Raw genomic sequence first — 27,952 nt, 5'->3', positions numbered from 1 at the left:
AAGGCGGCTGCTGCCCGCCCTCCCTTACCGGCTCCGACGGGAACCTTCCCTCGCAGTCCGCCATCACGGCGCACCCGCGCATGCGCACTCCCCACAGCCCCCCCCCCGCGCCGTGCGCATGCGCCCGCCCCCCGGGCCGCCCGGCAGCTCTCGCGAGAGCGCTGTGGTAAACAGCGCACAAAATGGCGGCGGCGGGCCCGGCGGCGGCACGGTGAGAGCGCGGCGGGCGCGGGGAAGGGGGAGGGTGGGACGGCGGTGTTGCTGCTGTTGCTGCTGTTGCTGCTTCTGCCTCGCCGCTTCTGTGAGCGGGCTGTGGGGAAGCGCTGTGCTGTCACGCTGTGGGGAGCGCGGAGCGGGGCGGACAGCACCTGGGCCTGCAGCACCCGGTCGCCGTTCCCGGTGCCCCTCGTTTCTGGGGCTGCCTCGTCCGCCGCCGCGCTCCGGGCGGCTGCTGCGAGAGGCCCTACCCGCTGTCTGGCCGGCTGTCTCTTGCCCTCAGCCTCTCCCGGCCGGGGGGTGAGTTGGGAGCGGCGGCCCCTGTCCCGCACGGTGCTCCGGCAGCTCTCGCCGGGTCGGTAACGGGCACAGAATAGATGAGTTTAAGTGTTCGCTGGCTGAGGCGGTGGCAGCAGCGGCCCCTCCGTGGCAGGGGCCGAGCTCCCTGAACGGGGTGGCTCCTCGGCTGCCCGGTGGCCCGACGCCGCGGAGGGAGGCAGCTCTGCCGCTGGGCGTCTCTCGGCCGGCCGTCTCTGCGGAGATGCCATCGCTCGGTCTGGGCTCCCCTCGCTTCGGAAAAACCGGGGCGTAACTCCGCGTGTAGCCCTTCTCGGGGATGGACAAACCGGCAAGTTTCAGTCCCTGTCCGGCTCCGCACGCTAACGGTATTAAACGAAATAAAGTTGTGAGGGTGCTGTTACTTTGCGCTCAGCTTCTGTCATATTTCAGCATCGTGCTTGCGTACAATCTGTTATCAGCCATAAGGATGTTTATTTTGCTCATTAGCGTAGTTGACATTTTATTGCCGTAGGGGTTATAAGCCAAGGAAGTGACAAGGTAGGCAGAGAGCTCAGCCAAGATCAGCAGTCAATGTACAGTAACTGGGTCTTGTTTAGGGAGGAAGAGGAAACTTTAATCGCAAGCAGCTCACGGTCTGTCATGATGTCGGTCAGCTAGATATAGAGGGGAATTCTGCCCCTGTTACAAGGAAATACTTGAGAACGCTAAATAAAGTTAAATAAAAATGAAGTAACAGCTGTCACATGCAGACTTGATTCATTTTGTTGTTGTGCTATGAAGTCAGCCTAAATAATGGGAATTCCCTAATAAGGCTCCCGCTTCTCAATCCTGGTCACTGCAGTGATGTATTGTTCTACTCTACTTCTCTGTGTGATGTTACAGACCAGATGAAAATGTTTCTTTTCACTCATCTCTTAATGGCTTTTTATCTGTCAATTGCTGGTTAAACGTTTGGAATTTTAAAAAATACTAGCATTGCCATTTTTCTGGAATGGTTCCTGTACCTTGGAATGTAAAGGGAAGAAGCTTCCCTTCCATGTGAAAAGCACTTTCAACACTTTCCTTTAACTTCACATTATTACATCTGGATTACCCCAGCCCTTATTTTCTCAAGTGCCTACATTGCAGTAACTCACAGTCCACTTCAAGAAAATTTGAAATACTTTTTTCATGCCGATTTTCTCTGGCAAGTACAGTGAAAGTTTGCTTCTTGTCCTTACCAGCCCTTGGCATAGAGTTTGAATTTGATTCTCTTGGTGTAAAATGGTGTACTGTAGCAGAATTTCTATTTGCCACATTTCTGACTGGAAAAAAGTCACTATGCTTTTTTAAGTGTCTGTGGATGCTTTTTGTCATGCCAGAATTTTATGGGCCCAGCATGTCATTTTTTTTCTCTTCACTCCCCTTACACAAAGGGTGGCAGAGTTTGCTTGTCACTGTTGCCTGTTCTATTGTCAGGTTAACGCCTGAGTGTTTCACACGTGCTCTGTGCAAGCAAGGAAGACACTTGACCATTTATGAAAAATTACTAAATGAAACATCTGAACAACTTTTTCCATATTATTTCTAATGCTAACTGCCAAAGGTGTCTATCTTTTGTGATTTTTCAGGCTATACATTTGCACAAATGTGAATCTAATTATTTTCTATATTGCCCTGCCTTACAGGTTGGCTTGCAATCAGCTTTGCTAATTCTTCCAGGGAGTTAACTTTGCTATCAGAAATGGAGTACAGGACTCAGCTACCACATCCTGAGTGACCGAATCCTTTTATACAAAATGGAGAAGAAGCGTAGAAAGAAATGAGCCTGTTTATAAGGCTTTACCTCAAAAGACCATGAAATCTCTACTTATTTTGGACACAGCTTTAAGAATATCCAGTTGATCAGCACAGTGAAAGCAACGTTTACTGAAACAAAAATGAACTAGTTTATAAGGAAGAAAATTGTGATTTGAATATCTGGAATTTTTGGAATGAAACCATTTTCTTCTATGACCATGAAGTTTGCAAACATCTGGTTTGTCCTGGTTGTTATTTTACTCTGTGGAAAAAAACACTTCGGTACCAGACTAGGGAATTCCTCTCATGAGGCTCACATATGTCCTGGATGTTCTCGCCTTACTTTGGAAGTGGAATTCACTTCAACAGTCGTGGAGCATGGTAATAAAGAGTTAAGCAGAAAAAAAAAAAAAACCAAAAAAAAACCAAAACATGCCTGTGAAATTCAAGTGTATGTTGCTGATTTGTGGTGTTTGTGCATTTGTAACATTCAGAGAGTTTCTATAGAAACATAAATCTGCTAAATTCTCTGTATTCAAAAAGGGAAACGGCTTTTTTTCAGAGGTTCTCTATTTAACTAGAGACAGGATTGAAAGAACAGGGGAAGGAAGGGGGGGTGAAGAAAGAGGTTGTTAAAAGTAAAAATGGAGTGTGAAGGCTCAGGTGGGCAAGCCTGGTCACTTTGGTGCGTTTAGTAGCTGTTTGGTTTGACCCGGCCAGTGGTATATTTGAAGCTCTTTTATAAAATGTGACCACAAGTGGGCCTTGAAGGGTTGAGAGAGGCAAGAAATCTCTGTGGGTTTGTTCAAGAAAAAGTTTGGAAGCAATAACACATGCGTGGAAAAATTGCAAAGATAATTGCGAAGGGAGCAGATAAAAGGCAAAGTGTGGCAGATATTACTGCTGAGATGGCAAAGGATAGCAGTAGGACACCTTGACCCTGCGGCCGCTTGCTGCCTCAGGTACCGATAATGTTTATGCAGTGAAGCTCTGTGTGTGTGCCTGGGTGCTTACAGGCAGGATGTCCGTAGTGACATTTCTGTGCAATAGTTAGCCAAAGATGTACTGTGGTGAATGTGCGCTGAGGCTGAGGTCCACTCACAAATCACTAATCCAGATCAAGGACTGGACTTTTGGGACCGTCTTCGTTCTCTGTGCGTGTCGTACTTGGTGTCAGTAGTTTGCACTAAAACTCAATACCGTATAGAGGCTGCATGTCTTTAAATCATACATGTCAAAAGCATATTGAATTGGCATATCAAGCACTTGTTTGTACTGTTGAATGTAAGAGTAACTCTGTTATCTCTCTGTTGCTCTCCCTGATCGTTTCACCTTTCTATGATATTTACAATTCTACCTTCCTTTCAGAGGTTTTTATTATATTTTGCAGATTTCCTGATGAAAAACAAAAACAAAAACAAAAACAAAAAGCCTTACGTAGTGCAGAAATAAATTGCAGATTTCTAAAAGCTACAAAAAAGTGCCTCAAATTGTGATTATTTGTTCTGGATAAATTAAACCAGAAATATTTGGACCTTTGTGATGCGAATGCGTAAGCTGTTTAAACGTCACTTCTGATAAGTTGTGCTCTTGTTCCAGAGTATATTGTGGCTTTTAATGGATACTTCACAGCTAAAGCTAGAAGTAAATTTATTTCAAGTGCACTAAAAAGTAGTGATATTGAGAACTGGAGGATTGTACCTCGCAACAACCCAGCCAGTGACTATCCTAGTGATTTTGAAGTTATTCAGATCAATGAGAAACAGAAAGATGGAGTACTGACACTGGAAGATCATCCAAACATCAAGCGTGTAACACCTCAGCGGAAGGTCTTCCGATCGCTCAAATATTCGGAGTGTAAGTAATTTTCTGTGTGGTTGCATGACATCTGCTTTGGAAAAGTCTTCTCAGTCTTATTTCAGACCGTCAGCTTAGCATTACACAAATGAGAAGTGCCCTACAGTTTTTCTTTAATTTACAGAAATCTATTCTTTTGCTTATAAAATTATCAGGGTCTTGCCATACCTTTGCCAAAGATTCCAACTACAAAGTAGAAACGTTTCTTTTGCAGCAGTCAGTTACCAGAGACTATGGACCTCTATATCCCTAGTAGATAAAACAGAAACTTTTAATGATTTTGATCAGGGAAAATGGATATCAACTCATCTAAAGTTTTTGTTGTAACAATATGATGTGTGTATTTGCATAAAAAGCTAATCTTTTGTGGTTTTCCTCATACTGTATTTTCTTTCTTCATCCTCATTCTGCGTAGCTGATCCAATGTTGCACTGCAATGAAACCAGATGGACTCAAAAGTGGCAGTCGTCTCGCCCCTTGAGAAGAGCAAGTCTTTCTTTAGGTTCTGGCTTCTGGCATGCAACAGGTCGACACTCAAGCAGGCGGTTGCTGAGAGCTATCCCACGCCAGGTTGCTCAGACCTTGCAGGCAGATGTCCTCTGGCAGATGGGTTACACAGGTATGCTTTTGTCTGTTGGTTTAGAACAATTACCTTCTTTGAAAAAACAAGTAAAGTGTAAGGAAAGGCTAATTGGCTCTTATGTGTTAATCACTCATTTGGTGCCAGTTCTGGAAGGATTGAGAAATACTTCATTTTGAGATGCATTGTATAATTATGGAGAGCTCTTCTGTGTATTTATGTACTGCACTTAAGAGAAATTGATCATATTTATGATTTGTGGTAGAGTTTCTGAATTGGAATACATTATCTTTAAGATCTGTAACTGGCTGAACTTGTAAATTGCATGCTTACCTTAAACATAAAAGTTTTCTTTGACTTGATAGAACAGATTTGCTATGAAGCTGAATCAGAAAAAGTGATCCTTTTCTATTATAGGTGCTGGTGTAAGAGTAGCAGTGTTTGACACTGGTCTGAGTGAGAAACATCCACATTTCAAAAATGTAAAGGAGAGAACAAACTGGACTAACGAAAGAACCTTGGATGACGGTGAGTTACTGTGCACAATTGTCCAACTATTCCTGACTGTTTTCCATTGTAAAACTGCCATTGCTGCTGTGGTGCTAACATCTGTTGAAAGTATATATCTTGAGATTTTAAGCTTAGTTTTGCAGTGTCCCAAGCACTCTGTACTTATACCAAATTCAAGAAAGAGGTTCCAGGAGGGTGTTGCATAAGTCTCCATTGAATCATATGTGGTGTTTCATCATAGCATTTGAAAAAAGTCAGGGCCAGAAGACATTATGCAGGCATAAATACATTGTCAAAGTACCTGGAGGTGAGAGCAAACCCCACAAAGCACTTTCATTCCTATTCCTTTTTACGTGTCTGCTGTTTCACAATGCATACATGTTTCCGTGCTTATGAGAGAGAACATTTTCCTTCTTTACTGTGCGGTCCTAAACTGATAATCAGTGTTTGGGCACCTTCCTGTAAAGTTTTTCTGTATAATTTTCATGAACAAAGACTGTGCTGACTCATGCCCATCAACGTTCCAAAGAACTTTTTTATTTTCTGTGGTCTGTTTGTGTTCCTTTTTTGTGTCTCGACCCTAACTTGCCCTGACTGTATGCTTTCACAGATTATTAACTTCATACAGTCTGGGTCAGTGAGTCAGTTGGCAATTAAATCCCTTTAGAGTTCAAGATATATGCATGTCTTCCTCGGTCTTGTGTGCACCTCCGTAGTTTTATCACGTGTAGTATTTTTTGGCATCGCAGCACCTGCTTTTTGTAGCACTTTCTATTAGTTCTGTGCCCAGATGGTTGCTGAACAGGCAGATTTGGAGCACAGAAATACAATGCACACAGTCCCATAAAGCTAAAACTAAATATTTTTTTTTAGGGGAGGAAAAAATGTATTTTCTTGTCTTATTTTCCATCCTTAACAAAATATGGTTATTGCAGAGTCAGGATAAAAATATTTTAAGAAGTTTACATAAAAATACGTTGCGTTTTCCAAAATAACATTTTTCTCTCATGATTGCTTTTTGTGGCTCTTGATTTCATTGGTAGCAATCAGGAGTGGGTAGAGTGGAGAGTGTATCACTCAGAGCTTCATCAGCTGGTTGTCTGGCTAGGCAGTGCTGGAAGTTCTGGCCCCACTGAACCCAGTAGCGAAATAGGATTCAAGAAGACTAGGACTGAACCTGGTATTTGCAGATTGTTGTAAAGTCTGTTAGATTTATGTGATTTTTGATATGGGTGGTGTTTAACAGTACAAATCCTTGACAATGAAATGGTTTGTCTTCTAACGTCTTATCTCCTTCTCCCTGTGATAGGTTTAGGCCATGGGACTTTTGTAGCGGGTGTGATCGCCAGCATGAGAGAATGCCAGGGATTTGCTCCAAATGCAGAACTGCACATTTTTCGAGTGTTCACCAATAACCAGGTAGTTATTTTACATGTGTTTCTATTTCTGCCTTTCCAGATTAGTGCTGTATTAATCCTTTCCTTTGGGAATATTACAAGTGCTTGTAAATGTTGACGTATTTTCTTTGATAAGTGAGAAGACTACATCTTTCTATTTATAAGAGACTTACTACAGGATGTCTTAAAGTTTCCAAATCTGGTATATTTTTCAGAAATAATGTGTGGAAGTCTGATTTGTATAGTGCTGGAGAAATCACTCAAATGTACTGAGAACTAGAAATACTCGGAGACCATTGTCACTTTAGTGCTTTATTTTGGTGGTGTTTCTCCTGTCTGTCTGAAGTCTGTATTGTCATGAAAACACTGGATTTTCCAATGATAGCTTTTTTCTCCCTTTTTCTTGCATAGGTCTCATATACATCTTGGTTTCTGGATGCCTTTAATTATGCAATTTTAAAGAAGATAGATGTATTGAATCTAAGTATTGGTGGGCCAGACTTCATGGATCATCCATTTGTTGACAAGGTTAGTACGAAGGAATAAAGTGGTCATGGTGTTTATATCCCTCACACAAATGCTGGACTTGCAAAGCTACTTGTTTGCCACAGCTGCTGACAGGTTCCGGTGCTGCTAGCAGTTTTGGTGGAGTTTCATTTGCATGAGAGAAATTTTGTGCAGCGTACAGGCTTTTAGGAATATATTTTAAGAATGGATTTAAAAAAAAAAAAACAAACGCGACCAGAATCTTCAGAGCGCTATGGATGCATGCCCTTTTACAAAATACTGTATGCGCTGCTAGGAAGTGTGATTCCCAAGCAGGCAACTAAGTGGGCCCTTAACAGAAGAAGCTTTAGTGAAATCCACTCTTACTTTTTTTTAAATCTGTGCATGGTTAATTTATTTCGTGGTAAAAAATATGTGTAGTGTGAATTTAGCAGCAAATTGTTTAAGAACAAATAGGTAAAAAGTACGGGTAGTTTATTTAGCTATGTGATAAGAGATTTGTTTCAGGATAGGGCAGAATTAGGTTTTTATCTTTGTAAATGTCATGGTTCCCTGAATTGTTGATCTGTCCTTTGAAATCGCTAAGTGAATTAATTTATGTTTTGAAAAAGGATAAAATCTTTCTTTGTAAAGGGTAATGAAGGGATTTGCGACAGAGTAATTTTTCCTTTTTTTTTGTTATGATAACCTGCATTGAAATTTAGTTTGACAGTGACTTCACTGCTCTCCACAGAGTATTACTGGAGAGGATTCAGAATAACTGGACTTTGGCATCTGGAGTGCTTTGTTATGGGCATGACTTTTTCCTTTGGTGTAATCTAAATATGTGTTATCAACAGTGCTGCTGTTGAGGCTGTATTATTGGTCATGTAATCTTAAGAAAGTTTGGAACTGGTACTGAATGTACCAGTGAGTTGTATTTTAAAAGTCTCAGTAAGAAAGAGGGTTTAGACTAAGTGGTGGCTTATGTCAGGCCCCATGGAGTGTACATTTGATAGAAAAGTCTCTTTTTTGTAGCAAAGCCTTATTGTATACATTATTTTTTGTAGGTATGGGAACTGACGGCTAATAACGTCATCATGGTCTCTGCTATTGGGAATGATGGCCCTTTATATGGGTAAGTTTCAATGACCACTTCAAAGAAAAGCAAATATGTTGTTATTACATTATTGCTGAAGTAGTTGTGTTTAGTCCTGAAGTTTTCCCTCCTCCTTTTTGCTGTAATGTGTTTATAGAAAGTGACTCTAGTTAAACTCCTTCTTTCCACTGTCTTTATCACTTGCTGTAGCAGTACAGCAATTTGTGAAATACCTAGCTAAATATTTTTCATTAAAGCAGTGGAAAGTCAGTAAAAGAAGAACAGCAGTACTTCCAGCTGGCATTTCCCTGTTAGTGTGAGCAGGCATCTTTGGGTACTGATCTTGGGCTTAAGGAATATAGAAGAGATCAAGCCAGAGTGATTTGTGGTATATTTCTAAAATAAATGCCTAAAAATAGATTTTGTTGTGTCTTCAAGATACATGGTTTGATATTTACTGAGTTAGTTACTGAGTCACTAACTGCCTTGAAAGTTGCTCTCACTGGTAAGTATAAATGTATCGGGTAGAACCAAAATTTTTTTTTGTGGAGGTTAAGAATTGTGTCTGACAAAAATCTGATGGCAGCACGTCCGTTACCAACATAAAATTATGACTGTCTTGTTTTTTATTTTTTTGGTCTTCCTACCTTCCGACTTGTTTTAGGACTCTCAATAACCCTGCTGACCAGATGGATGTGATTGGAGTAGGTGGCATTGACTTTGAGGATAATATAGCTCGCTTTTCATCTCGGGGAATGACCACTTGGGTAAGATACTTTGACTATGGCCAGCCACATCTGCAGCCAAAGTAAGGGCCTTGGAACAGGAGCCTTTTTTGAAAGGGGTAATCCCGTGCAGATGGTATGTGTTAGAGTCACCAGTGATAAAAGATTTCATCAAAGATCAGAATAGTTAGAGATTGTAAGTCTTTAAACAAGAAGCTTAATGTTCTTGGCAGGCTTTCTCATCATTAATCTTCATCACTGTTGACATTCTTGATGTATTTGTAAAATGTCCAGTACCTTTTGGTTTGCAGTGAGGACTTGCCTGTGTGGTTAAATCTGCAAAAATGAAGGCCTGCTCTTGTCCTTTAGTTTAAAAATCCTGGGATTTCCAGATGCTACATGTAACATTGCACTCATTTGCCTGTTGAACTGAGGTGACAGGCACTGCATGCATGATTTCAGAGGAGATTGCATTGTGGTCTGAATTAAGGGGACTGTTACATGTTTCTGTTTGTGCTGCATCTCATTCATTAGCCAGGTAGCAGTGTGGTTATCATTGTGTTGGTGGTTTCATGCTTAGTATAGATACTAGAATAATCAGCAGTAATGTTAACATTGGAACATTGGGAACTTGTCATAAACAGCTTGAGTCCTTCTTTAGGTGTTACTTGCTATTCCGTGATGCCGAACCTCGACTAATTTAGTTGGTAATTTTACTTCTGAATGACCTGCAGTTTGAATGCCCAGATGAAGCGACCAGCATTTATTATGGATTAGGGCAATAATTCATCTGTTTTCTTTCACAGGAGCTGCCTGGAGGTTACGGTAGAGTGAAGCCTGATATTGTTACTTATGGCTCTGGAGTGAGAGGTTCTGGTATGAAAGGTGGATGCCGCTCTCTCTCTGGGACAAGTGTAGCATCTCCTGTGGTGGCAGGTGCTGTTACTTTGCTAGTGAGGTAAGTCTTAAATATGAGTCTCTAAAAAGATATTGATGCAAGACGGTCGTAAAAGGCCCTGTAAAGGAACGCACCAAATAAAACTAAATTGTGTTTAGATGTAGAAAAACAAACTTGGAGGATAGAATCATGGTTCTGCCTGAGACATTACCTTGTCTCACTAGCTCCAAGCTTCCTGGGAAAAACTTGAGAACTGTTTTGAGTAATAGTTATGTCTGTGAAAATATAACTAGGGACACCAGCACTACGAAGTAATTTTGTCATATTTTTTAATTATTTTGAATTGCTGAGCTTGTCAGTTGTGTTGTGGAAGAGTGTGCTGGTCTTTGAGCAGCTGCTGAAAGTAGGCAGCTGTAGCAGATAATTATCTAAGTACTTGTAAATTTTATAGGATTTAAGGTTTTATGACTATTATCCGGTTGCGTAAGTCATCTGTTGCACACTGAAGAACCTGAAAGGAAGGTAGGACTTGCAAGTGTACTTTGTGTTTCTCGTTACTACTACATAAGGATGAGATAAACCTTTAAAAACCTCCATAAAATGCTGTGGTTTTTTCTTTGAACAACAAAGCTATTTCTCCCCACTGGAAGAGCCATGTTGCAGAAGATACCAGCAATTTTCCAGTTACAGAGGCTTTGATTTTCAGAGTATTTTATTTAGCATATAAAAGCACTACCCTGCTCGTAATGACTGCTGGTCATGGGCCACATTGTAAGGAGAAAAATTCATGTAGTATTAGCTTGTAAGAGGAATGTGTCAGAAACTTGTCACTCTTCTTCAGCTGTTCTAATGAGAAATCAAGTAATAATATACAAATAAGAACTGTAGATGTTACAACAATCTGATTTTTGATTGCATTTTCTTTAAATCAAATGACAGTTAAAGCAGAATGGTAAACTGGACTAGATAAAAACTGGAATAGAGGCCACCTAATGTGACCTGTTGTTTCCTATTTCAGCACAGTTCAGAAGCGTGAAATGGTGAATCCAGCAAGTATGAAGCAGGCACTAATCGCGTCAGCACGTAGACTTCCTGGAGTCAACATGTTTGAACAAGGACATGGCAAGTTGGATCTTCTGAGAGCTTATCAGATCCTCAACAGCTATAAACCACAGGCCAGGTTAATTTTAATCCTTAATTAATCAATGATACACTATAATCTGTGGTATTTCTTGCAAGAGAGCAGGTGATGCGTGTGTAACTCAGTTGAGCAATCTGTGCTTGCGCAACAAAGAGGTCTTGCGCAGATTTTATGTAATCCTCAAGCATGAATTTTGACAAGAGTGAATGAAAAGTCAAAGTATTTTCTGCCTAAGTTGCAGCAGAGTAGGGAATGAAGTGACTGCGAGAGCTAAATTTACTTTCTCATCTAGCCTCAGATGTTATGAATAATGTAACCTAGAACACAATGGAAAAGTAGTTCAATTTTAAGAACTTTGTCGCTGTGCTGAAAATTTTATTTCGTTTTGTGAAAATCTTTTCACAAAACTTAAAAAAAAAGGGGGGAGGGAAAAAGATTTTGGGGGAGATTTGGGAAGCGAGGTAAGAGCTTGATAGAGTAACTCTAAGTGGCATGGTTTATCTGTAATTTTTTACAGTTTATGTAGTGGCATGTTCTTCTTAGTTTATTGATTTTTTTTTTTTTTTATTTTACCTCCATCCTTCTGTAGTTTGAGCCCAAGCTATATTGACTTGACGGAGTGTCCCTACATGTGGCCCTATTGTTCTCAGCCTATATATTATGGAGGGATGCCAACCATTGTTAATGTTACTATCCTCAATGGCATGGGAGTCACTGGGAGAATTGTAGACAAGGTAAGACTTAACGTTGTTCCATGTCCTGACTATTAATGTTGCTAAAAGCTTCCCAGAAAAGACTATTTTAGCTATAAATTTCATAGAACAAATCAGATTTCGTAACTGCTGAGAGCAAGAGATGCAAAATGTTTGATTTTAATGGACGCACCCAGATTAGTAAGATTTGTCAACATGAGCTGTCTACAAGTTTTCAAGCGATGCATTGGTTTCAGGGGCGTGTAGTGTTTTATCTTTGTAAAACCAGTTTGGATTGACAGGTACTTAGAGATTTCTTTGTGTTCTCTGATAGCAGTTAAAATCTTCTGGATGGACTTTCCTCATGGTTGTTATTTTTTTTTTCTTTTTTTGTCTGGAGCATAAGCAATCTCAGTAAAGGATCCTGAGGTTATAAATCATGCCTCTTCCATGGGTCAGAATGACCTAAATGTATTGATTTACCAAGGTCTGCTGCAAAACCTGTTCCTCTACACCAGTGATGTTGAGCATGTTGGTTGACTAGGGTGTTATTTTGGTTTGGTTTTTTTTTGTTTTTTTTTTTTCATTAAGCTTTAAGTAAGTTTAAATGTAAAACTGATTTGGGAATCGATAAAGTTAAATAAGGCACCTATCCCAAAACTCTAGTCAATGTAAATGAGTTTAATATCAACGTTTTAGAGTGAATCCCAAGGTCTGTTTTAGATTTAAGTTTACATTAAAGGGTATTGAAGCTCTTATCCAACATCATGAGCTTATGGCAGTGCTCACACAGGTGATGTAATTTGCCTGTGTCTGTTATACCAATAGCTCTCTTTGTTACCAAAAGGAAATTTTGTGTCCTTCCCAATAAATTCTTGCAGAGGACCCAAAATGTTAAAACAGGTGCACTTAGGCAGCGTGCTGTTCAGATGGTTTCTTAGAGTCCTGCCTCTGAAAAGCCTACAGTTGGATCGTTAAGGCTGTCACGATTAGGTTGATTTGCTGACACAAGACCAACCTTTTGGGCATTGTGGCCATTTTTAAATTTGACATAATCTTCAGAAAAGCTAAGATGTGTTATTTCTTTGTGAAGAGGAAGAGGGCTCTGTGTGCAAAAATTAGTGACTGCAAATACTGTTTCACCAATGTTCTGCATTCATTTCACAGCCAGACTGGCAACCCTATCTCCCCCAAAATGGGGATAATATCGAAGTGGCTTTCTCCTATTCCCCTGTGTTGTGGCCTTGGTCCGGATACTTAGCAATTTCCATCTCTGTAGCAAAGAAAGCAGCATCTTGGGAAGGCATTGCTCAAGGTCATGTTATGATCACAGTATCATCCCCTGCAGAAAACGAAGTAAGTTCTGTGTGTTTTGGTTTTTCTGTGTTAATAATTATTAAAACTGCTTCCTGATATACAAATACTGTCTTTTGGGGGGTTGATCTGGTCCCATCATTTGAAACGTAAGTTAGATTGGGGTCAGGAAATGGAAGAGTACAAATAATGATCTTTATAGTTGAGAGCAGGATTAACCTGCGAATTGGATGTGCTTTAGAATCAGAATACCTCTCTTTGAGACAAACTTCATAATTTAATTTGTTTATTGTGAATTCTAAGTAATGTGTTTTGAAAAAGAGATTACTTAAATATATTTCTTCCTAGAACCATGCTTAATTGTTCCTGAGAAGTTTTTAAGGTTTTGAGTGATTGAACCAAATCACAGTTGTAACGTATTTTAACTGTTTTACATTCTGAGCATAAATATAAACTGTTGAGAGCAGAAAAATATACTATGGTGATTTAAGGCAAAAGTCAGCTCTTTTGTCTCCAGAGCTGGTACTGGTGACTAAAAGTGGATTTGATACCGCCATTTTTTTTGGTCTTTTACAATCCACAGTTAACTGGTGAATGTTCCTGTGGGGAAAAAGGATTTCACTGTAGTTTGTTCTGTCCTTCAGTCTAAGAATGGTGCAGAGCAGACTTCAACGGTGAAGCTTCCAATAAAAGTGAAGATTATTCCTACTCCACCTCGTAGTAAGCGAGTCCTTTGGGATCAATATCACAATCTCCGTTATCCACCAGGATACTTCCCCAGGGATAATTTGAGGATGAAGAATGATCCGTTAGATTGGTATTTATCTCAGGTTCTATTAAATCAGTGTTTCTTGATTGTGTGTTAATGATACGGAATTACTTTACTGAATGCCAGAGAGCTCTGGCCTTTTTCAGCGTGACATGGGATTACCTTTTCTAAGAAATCTGTGAAAAGCACTTGGGGACTCTGTATGCTTTTGGTGCAGGATTTTTTTTTTTTTTGGTGCTCTGTGGTTATATTCACATGAAATTAAAAGCTTTTAAAATGCACTGAGATTTTTGTTTGGCTTTCAAAGTGTAGCATTTTTCTTTTCTGCCTTAATTTCTCCCAGGAAGTTAAGGAGGACAAGTTATTGGCCACTTCAGCATTCGCTTGTCAAAAAAACATGAGAAATTTGAAAGTCTGAAACCTAAAGAAGAAACCCCTTGTCTTTTGAGGGAGACTGTCTTCGAACCAGGGCGAGGCTCAGCTAACCTGTTGTCCTTCATAGATGGAGGGGGAAACCATCCATAGGAAGAATTGTGCAACAGTGTATAAGTGAGGATTAATTGGGTCAGTGACCAAGACATAGGCTTTTGGAAAGCCAGTTGGAGCATGCAGATACAGCAAATGGGCAGGAGCCCTCTGCTGAATTTCAGCAATTATCTACACAGGTGGTCCTGTGTGCTTCTTCCAGTTAGTAGTTATAACTGCTCTTACTGGCTCTTTTGTGAGGAAGATGTCCTGTGAAGAGCATCTGGTTTTAATGCAGCAGTGTTTCTCTGTGGTGTGATGCAAACATGTAGAATTGTGCTTTGTCAGGAACATGCTCAATCTCTGCCTTTGACTGTGTAACTAACACTTCTCTAGCACTTGGAACCAGTGTAATTTGTGAAGAATTTTGCAAAGAGGAGACCATGCTTGGAAAACTGCAGCTTATTTGAAACTGCAGCCATTTGAAAAAAATGTACCTTTTAGAAAGGAAACTAGGAAGTAATCTATAATTAGAGAATAAAAATCAGATTTCTGCATGCCAGATTTAATTGTCTTCAACGCATTTCTCTTTTCCCAAGGAATGGTGACCATATCCACACAAACTTCAGGGACATGTACCAGCACCTAAGGAGCATGGGGTACTTTGTTGAGGTTCTTGGTTCCCCGTTTACATGTTTTGATGCAAGTCAGTATGGTAAGCATGAATTAATTGCCTTGTTCTCCATACTGTTAATTTCTTCCTAAAATGGCCTGGGTTTTAGAAAACCAAAAATGTTGTGGGGTTGCAAAGAAAAATTCTCAAGGTAGTAGAAAAATATTATTATAACAGTGGGTGTATTTATTATTTATATGCTGATATTTAGTCGTGTAAAGTGTCACTGCAGAAGCTTACTTGGAAGTCTAGTAGAATTAGTGCAGTTTTCTATCCTCATCATGAAAAAATGAGAGGGAGAACCCATCTCTGAGTGGGTTAGAAGTCCCTCTGTATTCAGTCGCACAAAGGCAGACCTGTATTTGCCAAAAGATTTTGGCACAGTCAAAGTGAAGCATGATGTAAATAGCAGACTAAAATCAAAAGTGTCCGTTCTGTTGTTTTTGGGTTTTTTTTTTCCTCAGCAGTGGCATTTTAAAACATTGATCTTTGTGGATCGATAAGAGAGTGGGGAAAATATTCCATTCAACCATATGCGATAGCAAAGCAGTATGTGGCTTGTTTCTTCTGCGTTCATCAGGAAAGAGATTTTATAGATTTTCCAGGCAGGGGACAAACCAAGCAGTCTGTGCTCTTTTGTGCTCCAGTATGCCCCTCTATTTAGCCATGACATGCTCCAGTCACGCCCTCTTCTCTTTTGGGCTGCAGTGTTCTTCAGTGTACTGTAAAGTGAGAGTGCATTCTCCTGACAATTTTTTAGTTCTGGAAATTTTGTCAGTAATAATCTTTTGTTTATCTGGATTCTTCAAGAAATATCTCACCATTGTTTTTTGAGTTCACTGAATGTGCAAGTGGATACAGAAATGGTAGCCCTTAAAAAAGGAACAAAATAGTTTCTCTTCTGAAACCACTGGTTTTATGGTTGATAGGAAGTAGCATTAGGCGATTTCTCTCTCCTCAGATTCACCATTACATTGTGCCTCATTTGATTAGTAGTTTGTTTGGCTTCCAGAATTTCCTGGGTAAAAGTGAGGGGTAAAAAATGCGGTGATCTGTGGTCCATCTATCACTTCTCCCTAGCTTGTATTGTGTGCAGACTTGGTGTGGGTGCACTGTCCCATCGTCCACGTCATTAACATGGTTTCTACAGGATCTTTATCGTAAGGCTTTCCAAATGCAGACTGGACTTGTAGAATTGGCTTGATTGCAAGGGACTGTGAGACGCGGGGCAGGCATCAGTGTTTGATCACATTGGTCAGGGTATCGCCCTGTTGAGATTTACGTTGTCTCTGAGGATGGAAATTCCACCACCTCTCTGGGCAGTAAGAAAGTGCAGAAGCAAAACGACTTGCTACTTAGAAGCAATCTAAAAGCAGAAACATATTTTCAGGGGATAAAAGTATATTTTTCTGGTTGTGTTTTTCAGTGATGCAGAGAAGGTTGTGATTGCTTGTTCACAGGAATGGGAGAGGTTTATATGAAAGTGGCAATGGTACTTTAGTCAGGTCTACTAAAATGCAGCTGTAGTTTTCAAGGTCTGAATCAAACCAAGTTTCAGAATAATTGTTGTCTACTAGACTGCAAATCTGCAATAGTGAGCGGAGTATCTTTTAGGACTGGAGCAGTGAAACACCTTCTCACTAGGGTGCATCTGCATTAGCACTTTAGTTTGGATCAGCAGTGAATCTCCTGATTGTCCTCTTCTGCCACAGTTTGGCTTGGTTTGTGGAGCATTTGGGTGAGATCAAACTGCAAAGTATACACCTTACGTATGCGGGCATTCAATTCGTGAGACAGTACAAGCACGAGTCATAAATATAACACCCTTAAAAAGCATACTATGCTGCCAATCTAATTTTTGGATACATTTGTAAATTGAATTGCCTTATACTTCCCATCCTTAAATGTTACTTCTTTAGGTGAGCTGCCAGAGCGGGGCACATGACCAGATACTGTGCAAAATGGGCGCTTGTGTTGACTTTTGCACAGGTTGACTGAATAGTGGTAACATAACAGTGGACAGCCTGGTGTGAACTCTTGGTTTTGCTTTTCCACACAGGGACTTTACTGATGGTGGACAGTGAGGAAGAGTATTTTCCTGAAGAGATCACCAAGCTGAGGAGGGATGTTGATAATGGACTTTCACTTATAGTTTTTAGTGACTGGTACAACACATCTGTGATGAGAAAAGTCAAGTTTTACGATGAAAACACGAGGTACTGATTTGTGTCAGTTCTTTGGGAAGTAAAATGCTATAGAATTGCCATTTGATGCACATACTACCCTAAAAACCCCAAATGTGATACACTGTGCTTCAGCACTTCAATGATACCTGTAAGAAGGGACTACCTGAAGAGCAAAATTCACCTTAAGCTGCAGCTTAAAGAGAACAGCTACCTATTTTATCATGATTGCGAAGGCCCCCTTGATAGCGTAATCTTTTAAAGCCAAGAAAACCATTTACAATGAAAAGAAGTAAGAAATTGGAGACTGACAAAAAAAAAAAAAGGATGTGTTTGCCCTTTCAAAGCTGGATAGAAAGAAAATGTGCATTGCAAACAGGATCACCAGGTTGTGCACCTGAAATTGTGTATTGAAATTACTCCAGTGTATCGTATAAAGATACTGGTGCCAATATCACCAGTAGTGATAGAGACCATCAGAATTACTGTAGTTATCAGCCTGTTATGTGTTACTGTTCAGCTAGAAAGGTCTGTTCTGCAGTTTGTGGGCAAGTAGCATTTTACTTCATTAGAAAAATGAGAAACAGATTACGTGACTGTTGTTTTTGCCTCATCTTAGCTAAACAAAGACCGTAAGACTGAATCTCTTTCTAGCAAATAGAAGTTTTCCATTGAACTTAAATGCACTGAGAACTTTACATTACTTAACTTTTGCTCAAAAGCATTGGTATCAGAGAGAAAGCTGCTCACATGCCCCTGGAGGTAAATAAGGCTTTGAGATGTAGTTAATTATCTAACTGACTTTGAAAGTCTGCATGTGGGAAGACACCTGACTTTTCATCATACAGACTGTAGGAGTATATTCTGTATGTTAATAAACTATGTTATACTGTAATTTTTACAGACAGTGGTGGATGCCTGATACTGGAGGTGCTAATATACCAGCTCTCAACGATCTGCTCTCTGTCTGGAATATGGCCTTTAGTGATGGGCTGTACGAAGGCGATTTTACTATGGCAAATCATGAAAGTGAGTACTGGAGTCCATTGCCTACACAGGCTACAGTGTGTTGTTTAGAAATAGTTTTCTGTGGGTACGAGAGTCATGGGATCCACTCAAATTCAGTGAAATGAGTCTCATACGCATGCTTAAATAATTACTTCATAGACTGTATGTGAAAAATTTTCAGACTAGGTAATGAATGTCCTCATTTTAGGGTTGCATTCCAGGTGCTGATACTTAGAAGAGTATTGTTGGGGTGTGTCTGTATTTGTCTGTACTATAAACATTAGTTGCTAAGATGAAGCCTTTGGTTTTAATTTTGCAATTATGTGGAAATTTGAAATTTTGGAGGAAGAAAATCGATAGGGATGTTTTCCTTGGAATACGCCAATTTAGCCATGCATCACAACATCCTGAAATGTCTCGTAAATTCCCGTTCTGTGGTCTTTTTAATTGTTCCCCCTGAAATTAATGTGTTTGGTTGGTTTCAAGTTCAGACTTTGTGGGTAGGCCACAGGTCTGTGACCTTACTGTTTTCTGACTTTCTAGGTCTTGCCAGTCTGTCTTTTTATCCAGCCAAGTCTCTTGATGTTTCCAAGCATTATTTCCAAATCTCTGACTAATTTATTTGAAAGCATATGTGAAAAGAGAAGGCACCAGTGTTGAGGTCTCACCAGCATTGATTGAAGGAGATGGGTTCTCTGTAGTATAAATAATGGCTGTTAGTGTGAAATACTAAGTTTCTCATGGCATTTGATTAAGCTTTTCAGTTTAAAAAAGATAATGTCAGTCTCCAAAATGGGAAAGATTCGAAAGCAGTATGTAAAGGTGAACCTGCGAAAGCTGTGCTTAGAAATGCCTTCTCTGCAAATACACATACTGGTCAAAATACACAAATGCAGAGCAGTGTTCCCGGGAATATTTTCTTCTGTGCTTGTTTTAACAGCTCACTGAAATACAGTGGGAAGGGAGTGTCATTTTTAGTCTTAAAACTGCAATTTTGGCATGTCTTTCAGTGAATTACGCATCAGGATGCAGTATTGCAAAGTTTCCAGAAGATGGCATTGTCATTGCGCACACTTTTAAGGATCAAGGTATGCGCTTCCTTGTCTTTTTTCTGTGTTTTGAGTAGAACTTTGGAGTCGGTGCTCAAGCAAAGCTACAAAGCCTAAAGGTGTAAAAACAATGGAGGGAAAAACACATCGACAGGGTAGGTGTTTCTGCATTTTGCCTAAAATATGTAGTTGGATGCTTAACAGGCAGCTTCAGTATGACTCTGTATGCATTTTTTAAATAGTACAGCAATATCCAAGTGTATATACGCAGTCGTTTATTGTGTTTGCTGTATGTAAACACATCTGCATGGCGGGGGGCGTGGAGGAGGGAGAAAGAGAGTCAATTTGACAAGTAGCCTGCTAGACCTGCTTTCCCTGTTGAATCTTTTTTATTGCAGTCATGAAGCCCAAGAGTTCTTGTGTTTTGCTCCTACTATCTAAAGGCAGTGTCTAAAGTAAAGGAGACTAAATACTGAATTCGAAGTTTGTCTTATTTTGGTTTTTTGAAATGAGTGTTAGAGGCGGGAAACCTTTACCCTAAAACCAGCTTTCTACAGACTTCATTTAGTTTCTTCATGAACTGGGGTGTTTTTCCTCCTGCTGCATATTAGATCTTTCAGTTCACAAGAGATAAAATGATTGGATGGATTTGAGAGATACAAATGGGAGGTTTGTAGCCAGGTGTCCTCTGGGTTTTGCTGCACATACCTATTCATACTGAGAAGGTTCCTGTGCTTTTTTGGTCTTTTCTGTTCATCAGTTATCTCAGTTATAATTGTAGATATCTCACAAACATGTCTTTTAGGTTGCCGGTTTATTACTGAGATACTTGCAGTGCTTTTGGAGGCAGGCTTTTAAATGATACACCTTCAAAAACTGCTGTTTACAATATTGGTACAAGTGTTTCAGAAAAGGCTGAGAAGCAGATCTCTGAACTATGGCAGGGCTGGATGTAATGAAAACTGGCTCTACCTGCCAGTTCAAAGAGCAGCTGGAGTGAGGAGGGAGTAAAATTTGCCAAAGGTTAAAGTGCGGGGGAGAAGGTGGGAAAACTCACGTGAGTGTCTTTTTTTTTTTTCTTTTTTTTGGCTTAGGTGTCCTTGCTAAACAATGCTTTTCTTTGTTCCCTAATTGAAAGCTGAACAGACAAAGCACAAGGGTAACTAGTAATTGCAGAGAGATGCAACCCCAGCAGTCTTTAAAATGGGCTTCCCCTGCTTTAAAGGAGTTAAATCAAAACCTTTGTGTTGCAGCTGCTGCTTACAGAGAGGCAGATGTTGTATTTCGTAGAATGTCTCTATTCTCTTTTGTTAGTTCCATAGTCAATTTTGTTGTAGGACTAGGTAGGCATAGCCACCAAGTAAGTTGGGGAAGAGCAGTGTGAATTGTGATGGGTGATGTGTCCTGTAGAATTTTGCAGAAGGACTAAAACAAGATAAAGCAATTTGTAAGGCAGATTGTTTTGATTTTAAACCTGTTGCTGAAAATATTAGGATGTTTCATTCGAGAATATTGAAGATAATCCAGGTTGTGAGGTCTTGTTCTGCTTCTGCACCAAAGAAAGAGAAACATTAGTATCGGTGGGAAACTTCACAATCAGGGTCTTGGAGCAGTTTCATTTATATTGTAACATCACAAAGTTTTTGAAAACATTTTGCATGAATGTGTCACATGAAAGAGTGGCATAGCTGCATTTGTAAGTTTGCAATGTAGGCTGTGTTGACATAAGTAAATTGATGTTGGTGCTTTGCAGGCTAAGAAGTTTATTTGTGCTTTGCTTTAGGTCTTGAAGTTTTAAAACAGGAGACTGCTGTAATTGAAAATGTCCCTATTTTGGGACTTTACCAAGTTCCTTCTGAAGGCGGTGGCAGAATTGTTTTGTACGGTGACTCTAATTGCTTGGATGACAGCCATCGACAGAAAGGTGTGTAAGCTTTGACACACAGGAAAAGCTGTTGTCTTAAGTGGCAACTGTTCAGTGGGGGCTTTGCTGCTCTCATCAGAAGTAGCTGTTTTCTAGGGAATCTCTAAATATTCCAACCTGGGGATTAATCTCATTTCTGCAGAGCTCTACTGAAAACGCTGGAAGGTGCCGTTACAACAAAAGAGCACCCCACATTGAATAGCCCCCGATAGATGGGAGCATTCCCCCAGCCCCCCGCATAGGTCACTTGCCTGTTTTTCTATTCCACAAGCTTTGGGGGCTGGTTTTGGGGTGTTTTTTTTTTTTTTTCTGGGGGAGGTTTGGCTGGTGGGTTTTTTTGCTTCTTTGGGGTTGTTTTTTGTTTCCAGAATGTAATGCTGTTACACATGCTTGATTTGAATTTGTGAAGAAGTCATTAGGGGATCCTTTCACTTTTTCCCCAGTTGCATTTTCAGAATGTTTATGTAGTACAATGGATTTTATCTTTTGAGTTTACTCATCAGCATGCCTTGTTCCCTTTGCAATGTTTGCCTGGTTCACTTTGCAGTGTTTCCTGTGAGGGTATATGGTAATGTTCAACATCTCAGTTGTGCGTTACTGTTTTCAGGTTATTCTACTTTGACACAAACCAGCTGGTGTAATTATGTCAGAAAGTAGGAATTTCTGTTTGGGTGTTCAAAGTGTTTGTCTGCAACTTTAGGTGGAAAGTGTGTGAGTTGTGTGTGCAGTTTCTGTGACTGCCAGAGAAGCCATTCTCTGTGTGGTTGGTTACAAAACCTTTTTCTAGCAGTTTTTCTGATCTGACTTTTAAAGTTTTTAAGCAATTGATTGGGTTTCTCATGACATGTAAAGCACAAGCTGGTAGATCTGTGGCTAGAGAGACCGAAGATAATCCAATATGTGAGGTCTTTTTCTGTATTTCCACTGAATGTGATGTTCAACCTGAATTTTTCTTTGGTGATGGAAAGTACATTTATAATTTTTTTAAGCTGTTGTCACCAACATTTAAAAATATTGGGTTATGCAATCCATCCCTTGCCTAATTTATTTAAGTTTAAAGGAACTTACTGCCTAAGGGAGCTCTCCGTCTGAAGCTCATTTCTTTCTCTCCCAAACATCTTCTTTTTCTTTGAAAGTTCTGCAGTTTTTGTTCTGTCTTTGAGTGGCTTCCAGTGAGTTGCCGTAACATCAGCATGTTGGTACCTTATGTGCTTGCTGTAGGTTATTGAAAGCACGTAGCATAAGAGAAGATATGTAGCTTTAAGTAATAGGAAACGGCACTTTGTGACCTCCCTAATGCTGTTAAATTCAGTGTGACCTGTGAAGCAAGAAAAAGTGGAAGGCTCTGAAGAAATCCCTTAAAATTAGCTTTTAAGTTGTGAATCAGGAGCTGTGTGTCCTGCAGAGACAGCAGTAGCTTTAACTGAGGTAAATTCCTAACATTTGTGAATATAAATCCTTAAAATCTGATTGACCTCTTTAAAAATCAAAGGTAAGGGTTTAGGGGACACCAGGATTATGAGGATTAATTCCCATTCCCAGCCAACTGTTCCTGGGGGGAGAAGTTCTGAGAAAAATAGTTTGCCATGTGGTGGAAATAGCTGATAAGGCATTGTCCTACTCCTGCAAATGGAAGTTTTAGAGAATTGTGATCTTAACTAGCTGGACTGCTTGTTTGTTAGGGTTAGCTCTGGATTAAGGTAGTCATAATTCAGGAAAGAACCAAAATGAGGGTTCATGTGCTGTTGAAGTGCAAAGAAAACCACGGTCAAGTATATTGTGGCATTGATTCCCAGCCTGGTCTGTACCACAGCTGCTGTAGGTACCGCTTTTGCTTAATCTGGGTCATAGCCAGAGCCTTTTCCCCTTCATTTGTTTACTTTTTTAAGCTGGAGAAGGCAAATGAATCGTATCTTCCACTGAAAACACTACCTTGTTCTTACTTTCCTTTGCAAGGTTATTTATTTTATCCTTTCAAAAAAAAATAGCTGGTTCTCTGTTTCCCTCTTAAAAATGATATCAGAAGCTATAAGCTTCCTTTGTTTCCACACCGAAAAACCTCATAATTTTTGCAGGGACTTGGATGGCCTTGCACAGCCTGGAATTCCCATATTTGAGACCTGTTGTTTTATGTCCTACTGCCCAAAGGAGCCAAGAGAGGATATTTTAAGACTGAGCAGATTATTTTTGTGTTTGTGTATTGGGGGGGAGGGGGCCTAGAACCTTAGAAGGAGAAAAAGAAGAGCCAGAAAAACTGACTGCACTTCTAAATGTCATTACAGTCTTCTTAACAGAAAGATCAGCCGTTTTAAATGTGGCATAATGCATATCTTGTTTTGGGGCTTGGGGCTATGAAATCCACAGATTGCTTTTGGCTCCTGGATTCCCTCCTGCAGTACACTTCTTATGGGGTGACACCACCAAGTCTCAGCCATTCCGAAAACAGACAGAGACCGCCGTCAGGAGCAGGCTACTCTCTCCCCGAGCGGATGGAAGGTGAGATCCTTAATTTCCAAGCAGAGCCCGCAACTGAGGGAGTGTCAGGGTAGAATTTAGGAAGACTCAAGCAGACCCCGTAAGTTATATGCCAGTAAGTTTGGTGGGAGCTCTACAATATTCTGTTGTTTTACTAGAAGAGAGCACTTACTGTAGGGATTTGTCGTTATAAAGTTGTGATTTGGCTAAAGAAAATGTTCCGCTCATAGAGTAGGAATTTTCAGATGCCAGGTTCTGCTAGGGAGCATTCAAGTTACTAGCTACGGAGCGTGTATAAAGTGTTCAGTCTTGTCTCATGTGCTGCCAGCAAAGCTTGGATTACCTGCCATTGTAGGAGCACAGTCTTACTGTTTTGTAGGTTACCCTTTGGTTAATCCGAATTGAGATTTAGCTACGAGTCGTCATTACTCTAAAGGGCTCCTGGTTTTAGAGCAGCTCTGTTTAGCCAGAGGTGAATGTCGGTAACTCTTATCTTAGCAGTCTTTTGGTAACCCAGTCTGTCTCTGCTGTGAGTTACAGGTAACCATTTGCACCGATACTCAAAGGTGCTCGAGGCTCACTTGGGAGACCCTAAACCCCGGTCCCTTCCTGCTTGTCCTCATCTGTCCTGGGCCAAACCACAGCCTTTGAATGAAACTGCCCCCAGGTTAGTATACATCTTTATTACAGTTATACAAGAAGTCTCACTTTTGAGTTCAGCTGAAAAATTATTTGTTCCATCTGCTCTTGAAAGGGACAGCTGGAATGCCTTTCCTAGAGAAATACCAGATTGCAAAGAGGAAATAACCATTAATGCCTCTTCAGTGAATAATTCTGACTCACCTTATAGCTACGCTATGAAACTGTGTGATTTTAAAAATAGCTTCACAAGTCAATTCACTGTTGCGATTGAGTGGTCCCGACTTAGAGTGAATGGTCTCGCTTAAATCCATCGTCACTGTGTGCCTTTGAAATAGTTTTCCGAAGCAGCTCCTTGGACATCTTGCCTGACTCTGCCTTCTGGTGTATCAGTTGTCTGTCACTTGAAGGAAAATGTGTCAGGGTGTAGCCCATACTTGTCTGCTGAGCTGCTAATGGTAACTTTTGGTAGCCTGTGTGCAAGAGAGTTGTTAGTAAATAGTTGCCAATCTAAGTGTGTCCCTGTGGCGTCTGAATTTAACTTCAGAGGCCTGCAAACTGTGAGACCTGCCGAATGGGTGGGATTATCATTTGAGTCCAAACCAGTGAGTTATTTGTAGGTTCCAACTGTCACTTTCTCTATATGTTTCTACAAAATTCCTTGCACTACTGAAGTAAGTGGGCAGACACCTCTGTCTTTAAATTTCTTCTAGCAACCTTTGGAAACATCAAAAGTTACTCTCAATTGACCTTGATAAAGTGGCTCTGCCCAGTTTTCGACAGAACCGACCCCAAGTGAGACCATTGTCCCCTGGAGAAAGTGGAGCATGGGACATTCCTGGAGGTAAATATTGAAAAAAATTGAAGGTCACTGTTTTGCTTTGCTTTTTGTATAAGCTTTGCAAAAACAACAAACAGTGGGACCAAAAGAGAGGCCGCATGTTTATTTTCAGTTGTGAAAAACATACAAATAATAGAGGCTGACTGATGAAGCCCGAGAGAAGTATTTTTGCATATGAATAGTTTATTCAGAAGAAAGCATGCGTGACATACTGGGAGGAAGATTTTGGTAGGTGCTTTTTGGGTAGTTGAGGTGTGTTTTGGTGCTGTTGAGACCAACAGGCGTCAGCAGCAGTCCCTGTCCTTGGGAGCTGTGGCTGGATACCTTCTGCTGGTTACAGTTCCTTGTGTGAGTGCACAAAAACAGAGTGCAGAAGAGTTTGTCTGAATGGTGCTTTGGGCAAGGTGTTACGCTAACAAATGATGTGCAGCACTTGAAACAGCTTTCAGTCTAATGGCAGGCTGCTCTCCTGTACAAGCTGGAAGTAGTTTGAAAGCCTCAGGCGTGCTCCTTTGGCCAGGCTGAGCTGCCAGGCCAAAAAGTAAAAACTGAGGGTTTGGTTCTATAGCTCCTCCTCACTGTGGGCAAGCGTGGTCTCTGGAGCAAGCACAGAATCGCTTTCCTCGTGGCATCAGGATTTGGTGCGATTTATAGAAATGACTTAATGGTAAAATTACGGTCAGGTGTTTGCATCGCTCTTCTAATGCAGAACAGAAGATTGTTGTTTCAGGGGAAATCTGGGTTATACTTTGATGTGCCCAAATAGGTGGAAATGCCGGTGCTTTTCTGTAACATCAGCATGCTGTCTTATTTTCCCTAATCGGTCTGCAGTTGTTAATCTTCTTGTCTGAAATGTAATCTGATTAATAGCTGTTTCGTCTTTGAACAAGAGTTACCGTTGGATCATTTTGGTAGGTAGCGTTAACACTGCAAAGACATTGTAGCTCATGTGGTAACTAGCGGCTTCCAAACCTCTTTGCTTTTCTAGGTATAATGCCTGGCCGGTACAACCAGGACGTAGGACAGACTATTCCGGTCTTTGCTTTTCTTGGTGCCATGGTGGTTCTGGCGTTCTTTGTAGTGCAGATCAACAAAGCGAAGAGCAGGCCAAAGAGACGGAAACCACGAGTGAAACGACCGCAGCTTATGCAACAGGTTCATCCACCAAAGACGCCTTCTGTTTGAAAGCTCTCGTTTGCCAAAGATGACTTCCTTTTACCAGTTGCTCTCCTGGGTGATGGATCGCTCCCAGTGATGGTGCAGCGAATGCGGCGCTGATTGTACTGGTGATTTGCACCTGACATCATCTCATAGTCTTTGGTTTCTGGAGAGAAAAAGAAAAAAGAACCTCAGTTGATCGTCTGTACATAAACCTGCAGCTTTAAGCAGCCAAAGCCACCAAAGACTTGAATACTGTTTAAATGGCTGCTTAGTCACTACGTATCCCAAGAGGGGGAAATGGACCTTTTTTTTAAGCTGACCAAACTAAAATTTATTTGTTTAGAGGCTATTTTCTATATTTATTGTTGGGGAGGGCGGGGGGACAAGTCACTTTAAGGGCCTCTGCTAAGGAAAAACAAGTGCATTTTTTTTGGATGGAATGCAATTTTCTAGAACGGTATTATGCTGAAGAGTATAACGTACACCATAAAGGAGGGAGGGGGGCAAGACAGACCAGTACGAATCGGTGAGACATACTCCTGCAGTTTATTTTTATAAAGCCAACTACCATGATGTTTTGTAATTTTTGGTCATGATTTCACCGTTGTTGGTGAAGCAGATTTTCAATAAATATGTTATCTATATGAAGCTAAGACAAAGCGGTAAGTGGCTCTTCTTTCCACTGCCAGTCATAGAGAGCAAGTTGTTGAGTTGTCATAGAGAAAATTTTCGTGTCTCCTCCTCTTCCCCCCCATCCCTTTATCCTTACTAGCAGCATCCCAAGCTGCAAACTTTCCTTTGGAGCATTAACGGGGCAGCCGTACAAACGGTGCTCGCCCTGGGTGAGCACAGAGTTTCAAACACCTTCAAAACTGCAGAAGCAGCTAATGAGAGAGCTCCAGAAGGGTTGAGTGATGAGTGATGAGCCGCATAAGAAACTGTCGTGTGGATGGCACCTACCAGCGTAGTGTGGTGTGTCACAAAGCCGAAAACCCTGTCTCATTTGGTTTGTCCTGCTTGAAAGCTGATGACTTGTTACGGGCTTAGATAAGGATGCGGGCACAAATTGCCCCTGACCGTGTGGTGTCGGTTAATGTTGCCGTCATTGAAATAGCTTCTCTCTTTTGTAGCGAAGCTGAGAGTTTTTTTCCTGACAGCTGCTTTTATCACTGCTCCAAATAAGAGAGCCTTTGCTGGGGCTGAGGGGGTGGTCCCAAGGTTGGGCTGCTTGTGCCGTCCCAATGTGGCTGGAGCCCATTTCTCCTCCCTCTCACACTGTGCACCCATGCCAGCGGGGGGGGATTTGTCCATCTCACCCGTGGCATTGGAGTCTCTCACAGGACCAGCCAGCAACAGCTCTACAAATCACACTGGTTGTGAAAGAGCTGTCAGTAGAGGTGTAAAATCTCAAGGGCCAGACCTCAGAAAGCATTGCAGGTTAATAAACACAGCCTACAATTACGCTTTTCATTTGTCCGGAACAAGGACTGTCCGTTTGCACCTTTGTACCTCTAACTGTCTTAAAACGAAGGTAGCAGTGTGGAAAATGCATCAGCAGCCCTTTTTCCATCAAAAAGAGGGGAGGAAAGCACCTGCCGAGGCGACGCAGTGGTGGGTGAAGCTGCCAACCCACAGGGGACCCTTGGGTTACGCGGCCTGGGGGCTGGAGCACCCACAGAAATGGGAGAAAGGGGGAAAAATACGAGTGAAGGAGCCCAGAGCCACTGAGCAGAGAAACCACCCGGGGCTGCTGTGCCAGCATGGGGGGTGG

General features: G+C 41.0%; 1 protein-coding gene across 1 annotated transcript; it reads left to right on the top strand.

The window, feature by feature from the left end:
* The first annotated feature begins 164 nt into the window (after positions 1 to 164).
* Positions 165 to 26,834, top strand: MBTPS1 (membrane bound transcription factor peptidase, site 1). Its single transcript, XM_082489364.1, has 23 exons — positions 165 to 211; positions 2,184 to 2,676; positions 3,895 to 4,152; positions 4,568 to 4,771; positions 5,150 to 5,260; positions 6,552 to 6,661; positions 7,051 to 7,167; positions 8,196 to 8,263; positions 8,889 to 8,991; positions 9,756 to 9,907; positions 10,866 to 11,027; positions 11,578 to 11,722; positions 12,848 to 13,036; positions 13,639 to 13,811; positions 14,828 to 14,943; positions 16,961 to 17,117; positions 17,989 to 18,113; positions 19,103 to 19,180; positions 20,925 to 21,065; positions 23,430 to 23,561; positions 24,081 to 24,207; positions 24,893 to 25,023; positions 26,009 to 26,834. The coding sequence occupies exons 2-23, from the start codon at positions 2,490 to 2,492 to the stop codon at positions 26,203 to 26,205; spliced, it is 3,183 nt and encodes a 1,060-aa protein (XP_082345490.1). The 5' UTR covers positions 165 to 211; positions 2,184 to 2,489; the 3' UTR covers positions 26,206 to 26,834.
* The last annotated feature ends 1,118 nt before the right edge of the window (positions 26,835 to 27,952 follow it).

Source organism: Vanellus vanellus (assembly GCF_965231255.1).
Source record: "Vanellus vanellus genome assembly, chromosome: 12".
NCBI lineage: Eukaryota > Metazoa > Chordata > Aves > Charadriiformes > Charadriidae > Vanellus > Vanellus vanellus.
This window is presented reverse-complemented; position numbering and strand designations above follow the sequence as displayed.

Bases quoted from the DNA above. Each gene is read 5' to 3' on its own strand.
- MBTPS1 (XM_082489364.1), top strand. From the start codon at position 2,490: ATGAAACCATTTTCTTCTATGACCATGAAGTTTGCAAACATCTGGTTT. The intron at 7,168-8,195 runs GTTAGTACGAAG...TATTTTTTGTAG, and splicing joins ATCATCCATTTGTTGACAAG to GTATGGGAACTGACGGCTAA. The intron at 19,181-20,924 runs GTATGCGCTTCC...GCTTTGCTTTAG, and splicing joins GCACACTTTTAAGGATCAAG to GTCTTGAAGTTTTAAAACAG.